The 19,497-nt window shown below is 36.7% G+C and overlaps 4 protein-coding genes across 9 annotated transcripts; 1 reads left to right on the top strand and 3 right to left on the bottom strand.

Annotated features, from left to right (window-relative positions):
• The first annotated feature begins 1,201 nt into the window (after window positions 1–1,201).
• Window positions 1,202–5,537, top strand: LOC111286786 (protein PLASTID MOVEMENT IMPAIRED 1-RELATED 1-like). Of its 2 annotated transcripts, none has more exons than XM_022876988.2 (4): window positions 1,202–1,303; window positions 1,426–1,512; window positions 1,661–3,948; window positions 4,051–5,537. In XM_022876988.2, the coding sequence occupies exons 3-4, from the start codon at window positions 1,661–1,663 to the stop codon at window positions 5,198–5,200; spliced, it is 3,438 nt and encodes a 1,145-aa protein (XP_022732723.2). In that variant the 5' UTR covers window positions 1,202–1,303; window positions 1,426–1,512; the 3' UTR covers window positions 5,201–5,537. The 2 variants fall into 2 exon arrangements, with proteins under 2 accessions (XP_022732723.2, XP_022732722.2); XM_022876987.2 differs by having other exon boundaries at window positions 1,658–3,948.
• Window positions 5,538–5,579: 42 nt separating this feature from the next.
• LOC111286787 (phenylalanine ammonia-lyase-like) lies at window positions 5,580–8,286 on the bottom strand. Its single transcript, XM_022876989.2, has one exon. The coding sequence runs from the start codon at window positions 7,873–7,875 to the stop codon at window positions 5,749–5,751; it is 2,127 nt and encodes a 708-aa protein (XP_022732724.2). The 5' UTR covers window positions 7,876–8,286; the 3' UTR covers window positions 5,580–5,748.
• Window positions 8,287–8,985: 699 nt separating this feature from the next.
• On the bottom strand, window positions 8,986–13,004 carry LOC149518598 (PHD finger protein ALFIN-LIKE 5-like). 4 transcript variants are annotated; one of them, XM_022873657.2, is made up of 6 exons: window positions 12,865–12,993; window positions 11,975–12,091; window positions 11,806–11,838; window positions 10,792–11,020; window positions 10,152–10,281; window positions 8,986–9,526 (listed from the first exon to the last, which is right to left on the bottom strand). In XM_022873657.2, exons 2-6 carry the CDS (start codon window positions 12,069–12,071, stop codon window positions 9,257–9,259), a joined length of 759 nt encoding a protein of 252 aa, XP_022729392.1. In that variant the 5' UTR covers window positions 12,072–12,091; window positions 12,865–12,993; the 3' UTR covers window positions 8,986–9,256. The 4 variants fall into 4 exon arrangements, with proteins under 4 accessions (XP_022729392.1, XP_089619249.1, XP_089619250.1 ...); XM_089763123.1 differs by lacking the exon at window positions 12,865–12,993 and adding an exon at window positions 12,212–12,790; XM_089763124.1 differs by lacking the exon at window positions 11,975–12,091 and having other exon boundaries at window positions 12,865–13,002.
• On the bottom strand, window positions 12,903–17,625 carry LOC111284751 (alpha/beta hydrolase domain-containing protein WAV2-like). 2 transcript variants are annotated; one of them, XM_089763122.1, is made up of 8 exons: window positions 17,237–17,625; window positions 16,369–16,404; window positions 16,140–16,218; window positions 15,953–16,007; window positions 15,737–15,853; window positions 14,684–14,848; window positions 13,910–14,153; window positions 12,903–13,241 (listed from the first exon to the last, which is right to left on the bottom strand). In XM_089763122.1, the coding sequence occupies exons 1-8, from the start codon at window positions 17,472–17,474 to the stop codon at window positions 13,204–13,206; spliced, it is 972 nt and encodes a 323-aa protein (XP_089619248.1). In that variant the 5' UTR covers window positions 17,475–17,625; the 3' UTR covers window positions 12,903–13,203. The 2 variants fall into 2 exon arrangements, with proteins under 2 accessions (XP_089619248.1, XP_022729389.1); XM_022873654.2 differs by having other exon boundaries at window positions 12,903–13,220.
• Between the last annotated feature and the right edge of the window lie 1,872 nt (window positions 17,626–19,497).

Genomic DNA, 19,497 nt, shown 5'->3' with positions numbered 1-19,497 from the left:
CTAAATAGCCACGTGGAAAAATGATATGAAACAGATCCTTCGTCGATTTCCCACGTGGCAGACGGAGATTGATCATTCGGGTCAAACCCAAAATAGTCCCCGATGGAGAAGAACATTCCCTTCCCGCGCCTGGAGGAGCGTGGACCGGGCGCATTTAAGAACTGCAAAGATACGATTTTTTTTTCTTTGGCAAATACGAATTTCACATTTTCCAATCTTGCTATTGAAAAGGCCTATTCATGAATCATGAACTATGATCAATAAAAGTTTTTTTTTTTTTATCGAATCTAAAATTTATTCCAAGTTTGCTTTCGCTTCTAAAACTTTGAAGTTTTCTCGCGTGATTCTCAAGGGAGGGAAAAGGGCTTATCCCAAAACAACTTTTAAAACTTTTTAATAGCATGCAATATTATTATTCAATTTTTTAATTATGACAATGCAAATCAAGATTATTTCGTGGGTCTTTGACATAAGAAAAGCTTGCTAGGAATGTGAGAGCGTTGGTTTCTTGTCTTTTCTGACTAAAGGGGGTTGCTTCATCATGTTAGTTACATGCAAGTAAAGTATTTCCGTCGTGACCAAATTGCTCAATCGGACAGCTAAGCATGCCACTACAATATCATCAATAGGAGCAATATATTTTTTACGGTTCATTCAAGATTTTTAAAAATAAATAGCAAATCAATCAAAATATCTAAAAAATAAATAATTTATTGAATAATATACTGTTTTAATTCATAATCAATTGTTTAGCTACCGTCAACATGTAACAATAACAATTATACTTATAAGTATAGTCAAAGTTATGGGATTTGTATAGAAATCAAATCTTTAAATGATTATTTATTTAAATAATAATTTAAACGTACGATATTGATAATTAATTAATGTTTATAATAAATTGGTAGCTTCATTTTTTCCTTGCAATTTAAGATTTCTTGTCGTACGTTAACACTTTTGGTTGAGCAGTGACCAATGTATAATCCGTCAACCTAAGTTAAAGAAAAGTAAATCCAAATATATCCAAATGTAAAATCATTTATTAATGCAAAAATAGAAAGAGAGGGGTGAATTTGAAAATATGGAAAATGTACAGCCATGCAGACAAATTTTATACAAAAATAAGGTTCTACCAACATGTATAAAGATAATTATAAATATAATCAGATATATAATGTGTCTTCTCCTAGTTGGTTTGAATGTTAGAATTGAGAAAAGGCAGCGGCAATTCAGGAACAAAGGGGAAGGCGACCCGCCGAGACAAGCGCGGCTCAATAGTCTCAGCCGCTTTAACTCGCTTCTTGTAAGAATTCAAAATCTCCGCCTTATTCTATACGTCTCCTATGTTTTTACGTTTTTTTTTTTTTCATGTGATTTTTATATATGTTTTTGTTGAATCGAAAGAATTTTTGAAATTTTGGATAGGCAAAAGGCCAAAGGGAGACTATTTATTCAACTGGCTAAAACAGGGCTTCTGATGGGGAAATTTTGGTCGCTGGAAAGCTCAATTTGGTAATGTCATTTAATTTAATTTCTGGGTTTTTACTTAATTCATTTATTTATTTGTGTGTTTTGTTAGATTTAATTTGTTTAATGGATTGTTTCTGGTATTGCTTAATTTGATTATTATTATTATTATTTATTTTATATATAAAAGAAGATGATGTTGTCCAAAGTTGAGGCTAGGAAGAAGAATGGTGAAGATTCGGGTAATGGGAAGTTGCTGAATGAAATTGAAGCTATTAACAAAGCATTGTATTTGGATAAGAACGCTTCAAGGACTTCATTTTCTGCTTTTAATAGTCGGTCCAATCCAGCCGGGAAAACCCACCTACCTGAACCAAAACCGAAGCATAAGAATGGTAATGAGGACCCATCATGTAAAGAAAAGAAATCCATTTGGAATTGGAAGCCGTTGAAAGCATTTTCAAATGTTAGAAACCGTAGATTTGATTGTTGTTTCTCACTTCAAGTACACTCCATTGAAGGTTTACCAGCAAGTTTTAAGGATCTTAGTCTATGTGTGCATTGGAAGAGGCGGGATGGGGGTCTAATAACCCATCCTGCTAAAGTTTTTGATGGAACTGCTGAATTTGAAGAGAAGTTGACGCATACATGCTCGGTATATGGTAGTAGAAGTGGACCTCATCATTCAGCCAAGTATGAGGCCAAGCATTTCCTGTTCTATGCTTCTGTGTTTGGAGCACCAGATGTTGATTTGGGGAGGCATCGAGTTGACCTTACACGGCTGCTTCCACTTACATTGGAGGAATTGGAGGAAGAGAAGAGCTCAGGGAAGTGGACAACAAGTTTTAAGTTATCAGGGAAGGCCAAGGGTGCTACAATCAATGTTAGTTTTGGGTATATGATTATTGGGGATAATCCCAATGCACCTGGAGATAATCAGTATGGCTCTGAGTTGTCACATATGAAGCAGAATAATCTGAATATGGGAAAAGCAGCTACTGAATTTGGTCATGGAGATCAGACGGGCACAATGAGGCGTGTTGAGAGTCTTCCCAGTTTGGATAATCTCAGATCTTTTGGCTCATCTCATCTTGTGGAGGAAATAAAAGATCTTCATGAAGTTTTACCACTGTCAAAGTCAGAGCTTGATGATACAAATAAGCTAGATCAGAAACTTGATGAAGACAAGTCAGATGCTTCAGCTGCTTCTAAGCCTGAACCTGATGTGTTAACTGAACAGTTTGAGCCCATCACGCCTCCATCTTACTTTGTATCTGAATCAAGTAAGGAGAATATTGAAAAAGAAACAGAAGATAATGAATTCTCTGTTGTGGAAAAAGGCATAGAGTTATCTTCAGAAGAGCAGGCTAGGCCGGAGGAAATTTCCATCATGGGTGCTATATTGACAGTAGAAAGCCCTCAAGTTGTTGAAACCAATCATTGCATTGGAGTGAACTGTGAAGAATGCTCTCAGCTTCATCCCTCAAATGAGGAGAGTAGCAGCAATAAGAGAGACATGCTTTTGGTGCAAGATTGCAATTCTGAAGAGGATGACCAGTGCTCAAAAGAATCACTGATGAGAGAATTGGAGTTAGCTTTAGATGGCATCACAAATTTGGAGGCAGCATTAGATTCTCCTGATCCTGAAAACCCTGAAGACTACATGGAGAATAAAGCTAATTATAAAACAAATAGGAAGGCAAAGTCACTTAGCTTGGATGAAGTTACTGAATCTGTGGCAAGTGAGTTCTTGAATATGATTGGTATTGATCACAGTCCATTCGGCTTGAGTTCTGAGAGTGAGCCTGAGTCACCAAGGGAGCGCTTACTTAGGCAATTTGAGAAAGATACACTAGCCAATGGTTTTTCGTTATTTAATTTTGACATGGCTGATGGGGAGGAACTAGAATGTGGCTTAGACACCTCAACTCCATCTGGTTGGGCTAACTTAACTGATGATCTGCCATGTTTTATTCAAGATGGTGAACAAGAGCATCAGATGGAAACTAATGTGAGGAGAAAAATGAGGGCAAAAGTGTTGGAAGACTTGGAGACAGAAGCTCTAATGCGTGAGTGGGGATTGAATGAGAAAGCTTTTCTGCGTTCTCCATCTAGCTCATCTGGTGCGTTTGGGAGTCCAGTTCATTTGCCTTCTGAAGAGCCTCTTGAATTACCTCCACTTGGAGAAGGTTTAGGTCCATTTCTTCAGACAAAGAATGGAGGGTTTTTGCGGTCTATGAATCCCTCACTTTTCAGTAATGCTAAAAGTGGCGGGAGCCTGATCATGCAGGTGTCTAGTCCAGTTGTGGTACCAGCAGAAATGGGTTCTGGTATAATGGATATACTTCAGCAACTGGCCTCAGTTGGGATTGAAAAGCTATCTATGCAGGCAAATAAATTGATGCCTTTGGAGGATATAACGGGTAAGACCATGCAACAAGTAGCATGGGAAGCTGCCCCCACTCTGGAGGAGCCAGATAGGTTCGTGACTCCACTTTTCTTTTGTTTCCCAAATATATTTCTTTCTTAAACATTGCATGCCAAATCATACTGGTATTGTGTTTTATTGCTTCTTCCATGCAGGCAGTGTTTGTTGCAGCATGAGTTTGACGTTGGGCAAGATAGGTCTAGTGGGCAAAAGAAAGTTAAAAGAATAACACCTCTGCCCAACTGTAACCAATGTAGTTCAACCTCTGTCAATGAGATGGGCTTGGATTATGTATCCCTTGAAGATCTTGCTCCATTAGCAATGCATAAGATTGAAGCACTCTCAATGGAAGGCTTGAGAATTCAATCTGGCATGTCAGATGAGGATGCACCTGCAAACGTCAGTGCACAGTCTATCGGGGAATTTTCGGCCCTTCAAGGCAAGGGGTTTGGTATTAGTGGGTCCCTTGGTCTGGAGGGTTCTGCTGGGTTGCAATTGTTGGACATAAAAGACAGTGGTGATGATGTTGATGGATTAATGGGTCTGTCACTGACTCTTGATGAATGGATCAGGCTTGATTCTGGTGATATTGATGATGAAGATCAAATAAGCGAGCGAACTTCTAAAATCCTTGCTGCTCATCACGCTACATCATTAGACTTGATTCGCAGAGGGTCAAAGGGAGAAAAAAGGCGGGGTAAAAAGTGTGGTTTGTTAGGGAATAACTTCACAGTATCATTGATGGTGCAACTTAGGGATCCTATAAGAAACTATGAGCCAGTTGGTGCACCAATGCTTGCACTTATTCAAGTGGAGAGAGTATTTGTGCCACCAAAGCCAAAGATATATTGTACGGTTTCATCTTTGAGGAATGGCAATCAAGAGGATGATGACTCTGAGTCCGCTGTCACAGAGGAGGTGAAAAAGGAGGAGTTAAAAGAAGAAAAAGCTTCCCAAGAGGAAGGGATTCCTCAATTCAGAATCACAGAAGTCCATGTTGCAGGCTTGAAGACTGAGCCTGGCAAGAAGAAACTTTGGGGTAGCACGACTCAACAACAGTCTGCTTCTCGATGGTTGCTTGCCAATGGAATGGGAAAGAGCAATAAACATCCATTATTGAAGTCCAAGGCCGCTTCTAAATCTTCAACCCCTTCAACAACAAAGGTTCAGCCAGGTGATACTTTGTGGAGCATCTCATCTCGTGTTCATGGTACTGGAGTTAAATGGAAAGAATTGGCAGCCCTCAATCCACATATTCGAAATCCTAATGTTATATTACCCAATGAAACTATCAGGTTGCGATGAGTTGCGCATGCATTGGAATCTGCTTGAAATGATTAAGCTCCTAAATAAGATGGCGTGGCTGATGGGGAGCCACAGTATACAGCTTTGAGATTAAACAGGGTTGATGGGTTCTGCTTGTGGAGATTTTATTGTATTTATTTTGAATGTATTCATTCATTCGGTTCAAGTCAACAGCAAAGGTGGGGTTACGTTTTCGTTTGGGTCTTGTAAAATTTGTTTTTGTGATCAAGAGTGCATGGTGTAATTGATGTGTCCTAGTGCTATTGTGTTTTTTCTCATTAGGAAGGAGGCCCTTTTGGCCCGATTATAATTTATAAAATGGGAAGTTGGGTGGAAACTCCTTTCAAGTCTCAACAAATCAGATACAAAATACAGTAAATAAATTAGAATATTCCCAAAGTTCTTATTCTAACTTCGTAGATACTAACATGAAGCAAAGGTACATATTCCCAAAGTTGCAAACATGAAGAAACAGAAATATAAGAGGTTAAACACCCGAAAGAAAAAAAAAAGAAGAAGACATAGAAGAGGTTACAATATAAATGTGATTACGGTGAACCAGTTGGTAATTTCCAATTAGTTAAGCACCTCATCAGAACAGCTCCCAGTTTTCCTTCATTGATGGCCTCATGAACCTTCTCTATATCCTCTCCTGGACTCACCTTCTTTTCACCACTAAGAAGCTCAGTTCCAACTTCAGTCCTTACAAATTCATATAGAGGATAAGTCCTGCATTTCTTGATCCTATTAGCCATAGCAAATTCTCCATTACCAAATCTTATTCTTGTTTTTGGTAACTCTTCTTCCAGTCTTGCCATAAATTCCTCCAAGAATACTGGAATCCTTTTGAACACTGAAAAACCATTTTCTTCGCCTTTACGATCCTTGAGTGCCCTTTCAACAAGTACTTCTCGCAGTTTAGGCAGAAGGGCATAAGAAGGATTCATGGGGTCATCAAGATAGGAAAAAACTGGTTGGTGCTCGATAACCTGCAAGAGTTCTTTCTCACAGAAACGTGATTCAAGAAGTGATCCATCTTCTGCAATGTAAAGTGTTTTCCTTACTGCCTGGAGAAGGACTTGTTTCACTACTTCTCTCATGTTTTCCTCCAAATGTCTCAAATCAATAGCCTGGCAAAGGGCCACCATAAACGTTGAGGACATGAGCTTTAGGATTTCAATAGCTTCTGCACTTTTTCTAGCTGAAATCAGGCCAAGAGAGTTCACGTCTTGGTTGTGTTGTTCGGCACTTTGTACGTGCGTTGTAACCGGATTTGCAAGGAATTGGAGCTCAGAGCAATATGAAGCCATGGCTATCTCTGCACCTTTGAATCCATAGTCTAAGCTTGGATTAGAGCCGCCACTCAAATTGGAGGGCAAACCATTGTTGTAGTAATCGCAAACAAGTTCAGAGAATTGAGCAAACATGAGCTTTCCAATTGCTGCAATGGCAATTCGGAGGTTGTCCATGGAGACACCGATCGGAGTCCCCTGGAAATTCCCTCCATGGAGAGCAAGGTCCCGAGCTACATCAATCAATGGATTATCATTCACAGAATTGATTTCCCTCTCGATTGAATGTGTTGCCTGGCGAATAACTTCAATTTGTGGTCCAAGCCACTGAGGAGAGGTTCTAATTGCATATCTGTCTTGTTTAGGCTTTGTAAGAGGGTCTTTCTCATGCCGAAGTTTTGCTTCTTTCATGTAGTCACTTTCATCCAACAGAAACTTCATGATAGCAGCTGACTCAATCTGGCCAGGATGGTGCTTGAGCTCATGAGTAAGGGGGTCGGTGAACTCAGGCTTGCCATGCATAACTTCACAGAACAAAGCAGAGAGAATCACTGAGAGGAGAGCCAAAATGTTGGCATCGAAACAAACTGTTGCAGCAACAGCTGAACCAACAGCTGTTCCATTAACAAGAGCTAAACCTTCCTTTGCCTGTAGCTCAAAAGGAGCACCAATTCCAGCTCTCTTCAATGCTTCTACACCTTTGATCTCTTCACCTTCAGGGGTAACAACCTTGGAATTGTGTCTGCCAGTTAACAACCCGGCAATATAAGATAATGGCACAAGATCACCAGATGCAGTGATAGTTCCTCTTAGAGGCAGTTTTGGGATCAAATTTTCATTCATAAGTTTAGCCATCGCTTCAAGTATCTCCCAACGGATGCCAGAATAGCCTTGCATAAGCGTGTTTGCACGCACAAGCATAGCTGCCTTGGAATAACTCAATGGAAGACTCTCCTTCCCGATCACTCCCGCATTCAGGAACCTTATAAGCTCCGCTTGGAGGTCAGAAGTTTTAGTGGTGCGTCGATGGGATGTAGCACCGAAACCAGTGGTGACTCCATAAGTGTCTGTGCCACGAGAAATGTTCTCAGCAACCCAGTTAGCACTCTTTGCCACCCTATCACGAGCAGTGGCCTCATCAAGTTCAACCATTACTTCATTTCGACGCGAAATGGCAGTGACATGAGCCACCGTAAGGGTGGTGCCTTGGATTTCAACAGTTTGAGCTTGTGCAAATTGCGACACCATTTGATGAACTTCGTCAAAATGGGAGCATTGGAGGGCATCAGCAGCCTTCTTCCAGTGTGATTGAGTTGAGACACAGCAACCATTTTCTGAAACAAGGACCTGCTCGTTAGAAAGGCCAAATTGAGCAGTTGCCATTGTGAGAAAACAAAGAATAAAATTTGCAGTGGAAAAGTAGGAGAGAAAGGGTACGTGAAGAATTTAAGAATGAGATAAGGTTTTGAACTATGAAGTGGTGAGTTTGAGAGGGAAGCAACGGGTGACTATTTATAGTAGTGAGTGGAGTGAGAGGTTAAGTGGGAAAGGGCTGCGTTCATGGTCAAGTCCTTCTAAATTAAGTGAGCCACCCATATCCACATGTATGGTCACATGGCAATTACATGGAAAGTGAGTGGAAGTTAATGAGGCTTTTCTTGTGAAGAGAATACTACTAGTTTGTAGTGGAATAGAAAAGGTGATTAAGGGGAGAGGAAAGGTTAAAAAGGAAAATTTTGGTCAAACATTTTTGGAATTATTTTCCTTGATGTAAAAGGAGAAGTGAAAAGTAACAGGAAAATGTTTTGAAGAAAGGGGAAAAATTGTTTTATAAGTTTCTTTTTCTCCTCCAACTTATCCACAGATTTAGTAGATTTGAACGGAAAACATCCATCTCTTCTGTCCTTTCCTATATTTTTTCCATTTTTTTCTCTGCCACAGGAAGGCATTCTTTCAGTCTCTCCATTAATTTTCTATGGAAAAACATGAAGGGATTTGAAAGAAAACTTTGTAATTAATAATCTGTGGAAAATTGACCATTGACCCCGTGGAAAATGCCACTAATATGTTACGGACAGCTTTTCTTCAGCCGTGGTATGATATCATGGGACAAACCAACAACCCCCCATGCGAGACATGGCTACGAAATACGAACCACAGATGAAGTACTTCATTTCAGACTTATACCAACCATTAACAAACATTTTCTTGTCCTTTAGGAAAACCATCGAAAAGGTGACTCAAGACGGTGTTGGTTAGGATCCCTATTATGACCTGATTCAGTTCTCTTCCTATATCAATCGCTGTGTGGAAGAATAAAATTTAGGTTCAAAATTTGCCAAGCCCAAAAGAACAGTGGAAAGAGGTATGAAACTACTAACGATTAATGGACTTCAGTCAAACATCTAGAAGCAGACCCTATCAATTAAAGTAAGAATACACACATTCTATGCCGTACATAGCCAACAAAAAGTAAGCGATTAACCCATCAGCTGAGAATGAATTAGAACAATCTTCACTCAACAGGGAAAGAGATTTCCTACAAGGGAAATACTATACATCCCAATTCTGGCATCAAATAGAATACAAGTGCAGGACTGAAAAACTACCAATACTAATATATCCAACTGAAAGTCACTGAGAAAAGCACTTGATACATTCGCTGGCCAACTTGGCCCGAAAAGAGAAACCTAACCGACTAAACAGTCAGCTGCCAAGAGCATGGGAGAATTACAGGGGGTGAAAACTCAGCATCTCCTTAATGTCAAGGTCGTGCTCTCTTGTTGCTGCAAGAAGGGCACTTGTATTGCTTGATGTGCTCAGCTCTGGCAGGGGTAATCTTTACACATTTGCCGTGAAACCACTTTTCACATATGTCACAACAAATCCAGAACTCATCTGATGCATAGTTCTCTCCACATGCACCACACAAGGTTTCCCCATGCTCCTCTTCATCTTCATCTTCCTCGTCCAATCCCTCTTCCTCATCCTTTGCTGGCATGCTCTTTGAGAATTTAGCAGATTCAGACACTCTCTGTATTTATATCCATTGCCGAATTAAAACAGAGGAAGTAATCGGGCACACCATAGCACATAAATGGAGACAAACATATTCAACACTGAATCAATTAAAAGAATTGCACATCCAATTGATACTAAATAGATAGTTTTCCCTTGGCTTAGCACATTACCCATGTACCCAAATTAAAAAGTCAGTTACTTCTCTTGGGCATAATGTGTTTACCACCCCAAAAAGGAAATCTGAACAAGGCTAAAATAAAACCATAGCTGGTGATGAGAATTCAGCTTCAAGAATCATAATGTATGCAACAACAAAAGATGATGAAACATTGTGTAGATAGAGCCCAAAAAAGCCACTACAGAAGAAATGTGCCCCAAAACAGCCTTGACAGAGTGAATAAGTCCGCATTAGGGATAATCGAAAGAAGATTATATGTCATAATTAGCTTTAAAATTAAAAAATTTGGTTTTTGAGAATGTTCAGCCAAATTTGGACCAAGGGAAAAGGGAAAGTCCAGCTAACAATACATCAAGTGACAGAACAATGAAGTTCTAGATATCCCAATTACCTACGATTAACCAATATCCATAATTTACTTAAGCCAACAGATATCCTTAAGCATTAATGTCCCACTTACAACTTTTGCGTTTGACATTGATTTGTTGCTGCTATGATTTGACGACTTCTCCTTTGCCTGCTTCCTGGCACTTCCAGTGACAATTTCAAATATTGTAGGGAGATCATTTATCATAGTGAAGAGACGTTTCCTACATCAAAGATTGCATATGTTTGCAAATAAGTCCTTCAACCACCATTACAATAAGAATATCCAACAAATTGATATACACGACAAAAATGACAACCTTCTTCCTTATAATGAAAAAATCCATTAAATCTTGTTTTTAATTTCTTTATATAAGAAATATTATATGTAGTAAATTCACTCAATTTCTAGACATCTGTCTCCAAGCTTCATGTCCAGCATTAACTCACAGGTTCTTGACCATTCATCTAAAGAGGTGATCCTGTAGAACCAGGGTCAAAGATGAGACATGACGACACAACAAGAAAGATGAGAATGATGTAATGGCTACATGAAATTTTTGTCACATGCATATTTCCTAGTATCATTACTTCTTCTAACAGCTAAGCTTAGAGTTACAGTAAAGTTTACTATGTATGCTGTCCACTATTACCCCCCCACCCCACCTCATATGTTACTCAATATGGAAAAAAATTGCAACATGATACAGCAGCTAAGGGAAAAAAAATTATACCTGTCAGCTTTATCAAAACCAAACCTAGAACCAAAATAGAAAGCCACTGCTAGTAACCATGCATCGCTGTGAACAGCAACAAGTGACAACCAGTCCTTTTCTTGCATCCCATCTCTGGCAAAGTTAATACCTAATGCAGGCTCAGGGAGCTCTGGAGGCACTTCCTCAGCAGGTAAGTTAACTTCCCACTGCTCATTAGGAAATCCATACAAGCAAAGATTCTCCTTCTCTGGAAAACATAATGTTGGTCAAACACAATTCCAAGTAGAAATAATAGAGAAACAGAGTATTGTATCCATTCTTAAATAGGTTTGGCAAACTACTTACAACATAATACCAAACAAGAAACAAGCCATCAACAATGGACAATAATTAATTATTAACGTACATATATTACCAAATTACTACAAGCCATATCAGCCAGAGAAACAAGTTACATATTACTATCAAGGCACCGGAAAGGCAAGGGTCTAGATAACCAGCAAATGGAATATTCATACTAACCATGCTTTGGAGATTGAGAGACTTATAGTACAAAACCATGTTTCAATCAAAATCAAAGAAAGTGGTGGAAAATACTAGACAAGAAACCAGGTAAAACGCAAAATTCAATCAAATTCCTCAAAAACTAGTAAAAAGTTCAAAATATGAATCAGAGCATTAAAACTTAACACTTAAAAATAATTATCCAGAGATAAACCCACTCGAAGAAAATAAGTTGCCACAAGCATATCACATGTTTTGACAATTGATCTATTTACTTCATTGTCAACTAACCAAAGTATCTATGTAAATGTACTAAAATACAGCATTGCCTTGTGAAAGAGCAAGCGACAGATAACTTACGAATTCTGGAATGCTATACCCACAATAGGAAAGGAAAGAAATTGATTTGAGCTATATATTAAGTATTTCGTCCAGGAATCATAACGTAACGACTCAAATTTTGAATGTGCGATTTTTTAAAGAATAGAAAGCAAAATTAAGAAAGTAAAGAGAGAGAGAAATCCTAACCAGGATCGCACTGTTCACGAAATTCTAAAACATCTGCGACAAAAAAAATTGAAAATTAGAATGAGAAAAAAGCTATAAACAAAAAGTAACCCTAAAAAAGCTCAAAAGGCACTATTCGGTTCGTACTATTAACAAATTAGAGAAAACCAAAAAAAGAGAGAAGAGAGACCCGTGGTTAAGGCTTTGATCATGGCGGCACGACGGCCTTTGAAATCCCTAAAGACCTCCTCTACTGTTCTAAGGTTGTACTGCGTTGCTCCGTCCATTTTCCGTACACTTCACTCCACTGAGAAACAAGGAAACGAATAGATGGGAGGAGCACAAGGAAAGAAAAAGTGAGGTGAACGGAGAGGAAATAAAAAGAAGAGGAATAAAATCGGAAATGTACAGTGGTTGGATTAAATACCAAAAATCCAATCAGAAGAAGTGACACGGTAGAAGTATACCACTAGCAGTAGCAGAAGTAATAGTAGCAGGATAGGGAGAGATTTTGGGATGATGCCTAGGTCTGACATGGATGATAGGGACAGTATAATCCACGTGGCGTATAAGGTTTGGTTGAAAACTTGCCTCGTAAAGGGTATTAGTGGGTATATTTGCGGATTTGAAACCCATCTCGAAACTCGAGTTTTAGGTAAGGTTAGGGTTCCGAAGGATATGCCACGGCCCGAGCAGTGACGCACCAGCAGCTTCGTTTTAGCCTCTGAATTGCTGCGTCTCGCCGTCCCCCATTTTCCCGATTGCGAGGAGCAAAGAAGCATAGGAAATTTTGTTACGCGTTCAACTTCGAAGCAGCAAGGCCGTAGGCCGCTAGGCCGGACTTGTTTGAACTTAATCTTAGACGGGTTAAAAAAATAAATGGCATTCTTTGTTGATTCAGTTTTAATGTCAATTCATATATTAAGGTCTACCTCTGAAGTTTTTTCCAAATGAATTGAACCTTGATCTCTATTCGTATGACTTTATTATGCATATCTTATGAAAGTGAAAGAGGTTCAAAACTACCATTAAGAAATTAGAAAAAACCCAAAATTGTCAAACAAATGCTGAAACACCTACCGTCCATAGAAAAATAGAGAGATACAAAGAGTACAGCATATCAGCAACAACCATTCATCTGCAATTTTTTTCAAGTCTACAAGGAAACCAGTCAGAATTAATTGGCGTGTTTGTCAAAAGTCATACGGTACACTAAAGGGAATTCGCGTTCTTTCCTTTATCCTTTTGATCAGCTTATGTTTGACAGTCTTTGTATGCCAGTAAAAAATCTTGGAGAGAATGATCAAGCACGGCTGCATGTTGTAGAGAGCTTCTAATAGCTGCAGCTTCAGAAGATAGGCACAAAGATCCAGGGTGTGAGCCAAAGGATAAAATCTCAAAAGTTTACGTGCCAGCCAGTCACCTCTTCTCGAAATCTGAAAGTAGCATCAGGCACTCTATCAACCAGAGAAAATAGGGGCGAGGGGAAGGGGGCACAAAAAGGAAAGAAATAAGTAGTTACATACTATTGGCGGTTGCAGCTACTTTGCAAGTAAGAAAACGTAATGAGAGTGAGAGAAAGAGAACAGTGAGCATAAAGCACAGTTTGATAGGTTTGTTATTCTCTGGCACAAAAATGGAAATACTTATTGCCTTTTTGAATCAGTGATCATGACTGTCCACCCAGATGGACTTTGGAATAGGCCTGATGATGTTTTGGCTAATTTATGCCAAGCCTAGGTTGGTTCGTTCTAAGTTGGGCTTTTCCCTCCACATGCAACAGAAAAAATGGCATTTGAAGATTTGGTGCAAAAATCTTTCCGTTTAATATTCTAGTTGAATATAATATTAAACAATGTAGCCTTAGTGTCATGACATTAGAAGCTTCAAACAGTAATATATTCTTCCAGACTATAAAACAATATGCAGAAGTAGGTTGCATACAAGGTGCTGCTAGGTTTGGGGCAAAAGCAGCTATTAGGAAAACAAAGTTAAAATGCCAAACATCAATTTGAACTTAAGCATGGAAATTTGTAAAGCAAGAGATGGGCAAAAATCCAGAGGCCAAAAACTAATCCTGTCAAATATCACTTAGCGACAACTTCTTTGGGAAAAGGTGAATTACCATGTCCATTATGTGATGATTCATTTTCTCTGCTCTCTGGCACATGCTGTTCAAGAAACTGCCGAATTGTTTCCCAGTAGTGCTCACCACCAGCTAACCAAGTGTCCATGTGCATGCCAGTAGGGAACTGTACAAAGAGGCATTGCCTATTATGAGTTGCTGCTTTCGCATACAGCATTTGCATGTGGGATGGGGGAACCATCTCGTCTTGCAAGCCGGAAAGAAAAAGTACAGGCCGCTTGACCTGCAGATGTTAAGTTCAAATAGCAAAAAATGTATCAAGAAGTGACTAAGAGGGTACACATGCACAATGCACAACAAGCCTCATCAACCTGTCTTCTTAGTTCAAGAAATTGCTAACACACTATGGAAATTAAGAAAAGTTACTTTGCAAGAATGGAAATTGTGTAAATTTCACCACGCTACAAAGCAAAATTTGAACAGGTGCAGAATGCGGATTGTATCTACAAATTATCTTGTAGCTAAACTAAATTTACCTTTTAAGCATTCAATCTACAGCCAATTGGCAATGGATAGATTGTAAGCAGAAGAATAAATCTAAACACCAAACTAAGGAACTCATTTCCTCCATAATTCACTTAGAAAAATCTCATAGAGGGAGCATGCTCAAATTAAAAAACAACTTACATTACATACCAAGGACCAAGTGACAGACTGCTAACAGATATTAAGAGACTTTTCCATCATTTATATGTCAATAATATAGTCTAAAAGAGTCAGGAAGTCAAGTTAAAGTTCTAAACATGTAACTACCTGGCCAATGATGTCAATGGTATTCCATGGTGAACGGACAAGAAAATTAAGAAGTTTAGGACCTTTTGTACCAGGGCCTCCGATAAACCACTTCAGGAAAGGTAATAAAACTCCAGCCATGTCCAGAATAGATGTGAAAGTGTTTTCTAGAATCAGTGCAGCAACCTGAAATTGAAAGGTAAACCAAGAAATGACATACCTAATATGGCCTAAAAAGGATAAGGGTTAGAGCAAAAAGATTGAAACCTTTGCAGGTGAGTCTAGCAAGAAACACGTGATGATTGTAAAAAGTCCCACACAATGATGAACAGTAAAAAGTAGAGCAAACTGATCATATGAGAATGGGAGAAAACCATGCAACATAGAGTAATGGTAATCAACTTGGAAATATAACTGTTCAAATAAATGAAAATAAAGGCGAACTTAGTTGAACAATGATGACACCTTAAAATGAACTAAAATCTCTGTAACACATCTACATTGACCAAAAAAAGCATAGTCTCATTCAATGTGTTATGCTCAAGTGCCTTCCATTTTAGGTCATCAACATTTTACTATTGCTCATACCCACTTAACTGGGTTGTTAATATCATTGCCATTCCATTCCCTATCATGATATAAATGCCCTGCTTCCAAACCACAGACGTTTATTTCATTAGCACATTTCCAGTTCTCCCATCATCCTTCGAAACTGACTTTAAACTGGATCATATTTCTGCAGCTCATGAACATTGATACAAATCTACGGTGCAAACCACAAGTGATCCAACATCTCCAATCAAACCACAAGTTTCACAATTATAATGTGCCAAATATAATTAAAATATTGCCATGTTATTGATTCAGTAATGTTAAGTCATATCATGTTAAAGCAGACAAAATCAAAGTTTAGCCAGGCTACAATCAAACAAGTATAACATGTTCAACCAGTATGTTGCCCGTGTGTCCAGCATGAGTTTGAACCATGTGATTATAATATATTGGCTTCTGATTCTAAACCTCTCTAGTCTCAGGAAGAAAAATACATAAATGAAATAATCACTAGAGGGATACCTTATCAGGATTGTTTTTGGTGAGTACAGCTCCAACAGCACCCCCAAGTGATCTTCCAAAGACTACTATTCGATCGGTGTCAATATCAGTCCGCTGAGAGAGATGATCCAATGCAGCCTAAATGACAGAAAGGAAAAGAAAGAATTTGCTAAGATTGCTAGTTTTTAAGGTAGTGGCTTTCTGAATCTATAACAGAAGAACTGACAGAGTCACAACCTGAGAATCATTAATAATTCCATGCTGAGAAGGATAACCATCACTTGCTCCATAACTGTTTGATCAATTAGATGTTAAACTTCATTCAGAAGAAGAGTGGTATACTAAGAATAATCAAGGTCACAATGCCAACAACATTACAAAGCTAAAATGGAGAAGCATCACATTAGATATTTAGGACACGCACCCTCGATAAGAAAGCATGAAGACATTACATTGTAACCTCTGTAGCATCATGCGTATCATTTCCAGACGGTGAGCAATATCTGCCGACCAGTGGTCAAGGGTATCCAGGGACATTGGATGTTACAAAAAGAAAAATATTTTTCCAATTGGATCCGCTAAGATATAACATAAAAATATTATATATATTTATATATATAATGCAAAAACATTAATCATGATGGAAAGGATACTTCCAGCATTCTCTTGAAAAAACAGGATGGTTGGACCTGCAAAACCAGCATAACTACTTTCTAAGCAGTGAAATGGTTTTGCAATCTTAATCACAAAAGACCAACAATACCATGTGTGACAATGGATCACCAGCCAACATCTTAGTTAATGCTTAAGTTAAAATGATCGTGAATGCTTAGTATGTTGTCGTTTTTATTTTCTTCTAACAACTTGCAACTTTTTCTCCAAAATTTTCGAAGACATGCAACAGCTAAAACCAAGTCCCTAACTCGGAATAAATTGAAACATAAATGATGAGCATTTAAAATAGAAACACACCAGTTTTGCCCTGCATATATCAATCTTATCAAATTAAACCAAGAAATATATACAAAAGTCATAATCAAACCCATCACACTACATCCATCAAACAAATCACATGTCTCCCATAAATTTTCAGCTACTTTTAGATCACAGTCCATACACTTAATCTCAACTATTACTTCCGCACTCATTTAGTTCAAATATACACACTTAGCATTTAGCATTTTTTTTTTCAATCTTCTTATCTTCTAAGCTCAAACAAATCAAAATCAAGGATAAAAGCTGATTATACAGTCTAATTGTCAAGTGAACATAACATTTCAAACACAAAACAATAATTCAATAAAATGCTACCTAAATGAAAAATCTCAACCTAAAAGTAGCATTCAACCAAACACAGTCTTAAAGCCACCAAAAAACCACTAGCTCCAAAAATTCAAACCAAAGACCAAACGCTAATCCCCCAAAAAGGACTACCACAAGCATAATTATTATAATTCAATTAAAAATGCAACAAAAACGAAATAAAACGCTAAAAAAAGGCGGATCAGGAGTGAGAGTGACCTTGGCAGTCAGGGAAGAGCTTGATGAACCAAGAATGGAGTCGGACTCCATCGGAGGACCGGAGCCAAACGTCCTCGTAGATGAGACGGAGTCGGGCCGGTGTTATCGGGTAAGACTTTGTTAGACCCGGCAAAACCGGAACGTAAACGAGCTTCTCTTGAAAGGCCACCAGCAAAGCCATCCCCGCCACCACAATCCCTCCCACACCGTACAAAAACAAGCTTCCGTAAGACACCATTTTCTTCTTTGCTTTTGGGTTTCTCTTTCCCTGGAGACTATTTTTTATGCGTAGTTTGCTAGTTGGACAATTTTCCAGACAATTTCGTATGCGTTGGGAGGTGTGATGGGTCCCCTCCCTTACACAAGGACTTGGCCATTTGGGTTTAGGTGAGTTACCATAGACTCTGACTTTTTTTTTTTTAATATTGCAAAATACGTGAGCATGAAGCCAAGGGGTAATCCAATCCGTCGATTTCGATCTGATTTAATTTTATATGATTGATTTTTTTTCTAAATTAAATTTCAGATCAAATAGAATCGAATAAAATTATAAAAAAAAATTGAGATCAAATTAAATTTAAATTTTAGATAAATCTAATTTGATTGGATATTATATAAAAATAATTTTTTATTTATATATAATTATATATTTAAATATTTTTATATTTTAAAAAATAATATTTTATTAATTTTTGTTCAAATCAAATATAATTTATATAATATCAAATTAAATCAAATATAAATATAAAAAATTTAAATCATAAATACGAATTTAATGAATATAAAATCAAATTGAATTTGAAATGAGCAAAACCTTACCTAGACCTATTGTCAATCCTACCAAGATCACATGAAGTTCTTGTTTGATTGGTCATTAATGGGCTATTTTTAATAGTTAACTAGCGAATATATTTTGTTTTTGCATAATTTTATTGGTTATATATATATATATATATGCATAAAATATTAACAACATCAAATAAAAAATTATTTAGTATTCATTCCCTTAAATATCTTTTAGTTGATTCTCTTTAATTTAAAATCTCATTAAATTGTAACTGATTATTTTGTAATTTTCTATTAGTAAATGACATTAAGCTAATTTAATTTCTTTTTTTATATATATATATTTTTAACAACATGTAATATTTTATTAAAATTAAAATTTTATTATTTATTAACACCATGTAATATTTTACAAATAAAATAAATTATGAAATTTAAATCTTATGAAATACAAAAGTTTTATTGCAATGATAAGGTAGTTCTAATTTAGGTATTATTATATTACATATAAATAATAAATTTAAATATTAAAATTATTATGACATTATATATTAGATCCATTCATTTAATACAAAAATAAAGTAAGACTCATATATTTATTTAATCTCTGTATTCAGAGATAATATCGAATCGGATTAAGTTTTTGTTCGCCTAAAATCCAATTTGATTTGATGATTTTTTATGCTCAAATTCAATTGACATGACATTATATAAAATCGTATTCAACTTGATCAAACTTAAATTTAATAAAATATTATTTTTAAAAGATATAAAATATTATTTTTAATATAAATATATTAATTAATTAATTAAAAATAAATTATATATATATTCCAAATTGAATCAATGTGGGTTTAACTAAAACCCGATCTCAATTTTATTTTATCATTATTTGATCTGATTCAAAATTTAAATTTCAAACAAAAAAAAAAATTAAGATATCAAGTCAAGTTAAAATCCATCTAAAACAAGTTGAATTGCTATCCCTACTTATATTTCATTCCTTTTAAAACAAATGAATAAAAGCTAATATGATAATTGAAGACCAAACCTATGATTAATTATATATTAACAAAAACTTATTAATCAAACATGGATAAATGACAAAAATGGAATCCTAATAACAGGTAATATAACCAATGAAACAATACTAAATGTCATACAAACAATTATTTTACATAGTTGTTTTAAAATATAGTATCGATTTTTTTAGTTTTACTCCAAAAAAATCAACATTCAAAATAAAAAAAAAAATTATTGTCAACTTATCAAACCAAACCATGTCTCAATTTCAAACTTTTTCACATGGGACAATGTTTTGTAAGGGGATTATTTAATATAATGTATAGATATTATAAATAACATTGAAAATTATAATAAAAATATTTAATTTAGTATTGAATTAAAAAAAAAAGTTTTAATGTATTAAAATTTTGATCAGGCCAGATCCTTAAACAACATGCTTTAACCCAAAA

The sequence above is a fragment of the Durio zibethinus genome, chromosome 6 (genome assembly GCF_047325235.1).
Source record: "Durio zibethinus cultivar Kanyao isolate XHJ-2024 chromosome 6, ASM4732523v1, whole genome shotgun sequence".
In the NCBI taxonomy this organism is placed as follows: Eukaryota; Viridiplantae; Streptophyta; class Magnoliopsida; order Malvales; family Malvaceae; genus Durio; species Durio zibethinus.
Note: the sequence above shows the minus strand (reverse complement) of the source record. Positions and strands in the feature narration are given on the sequence as shown.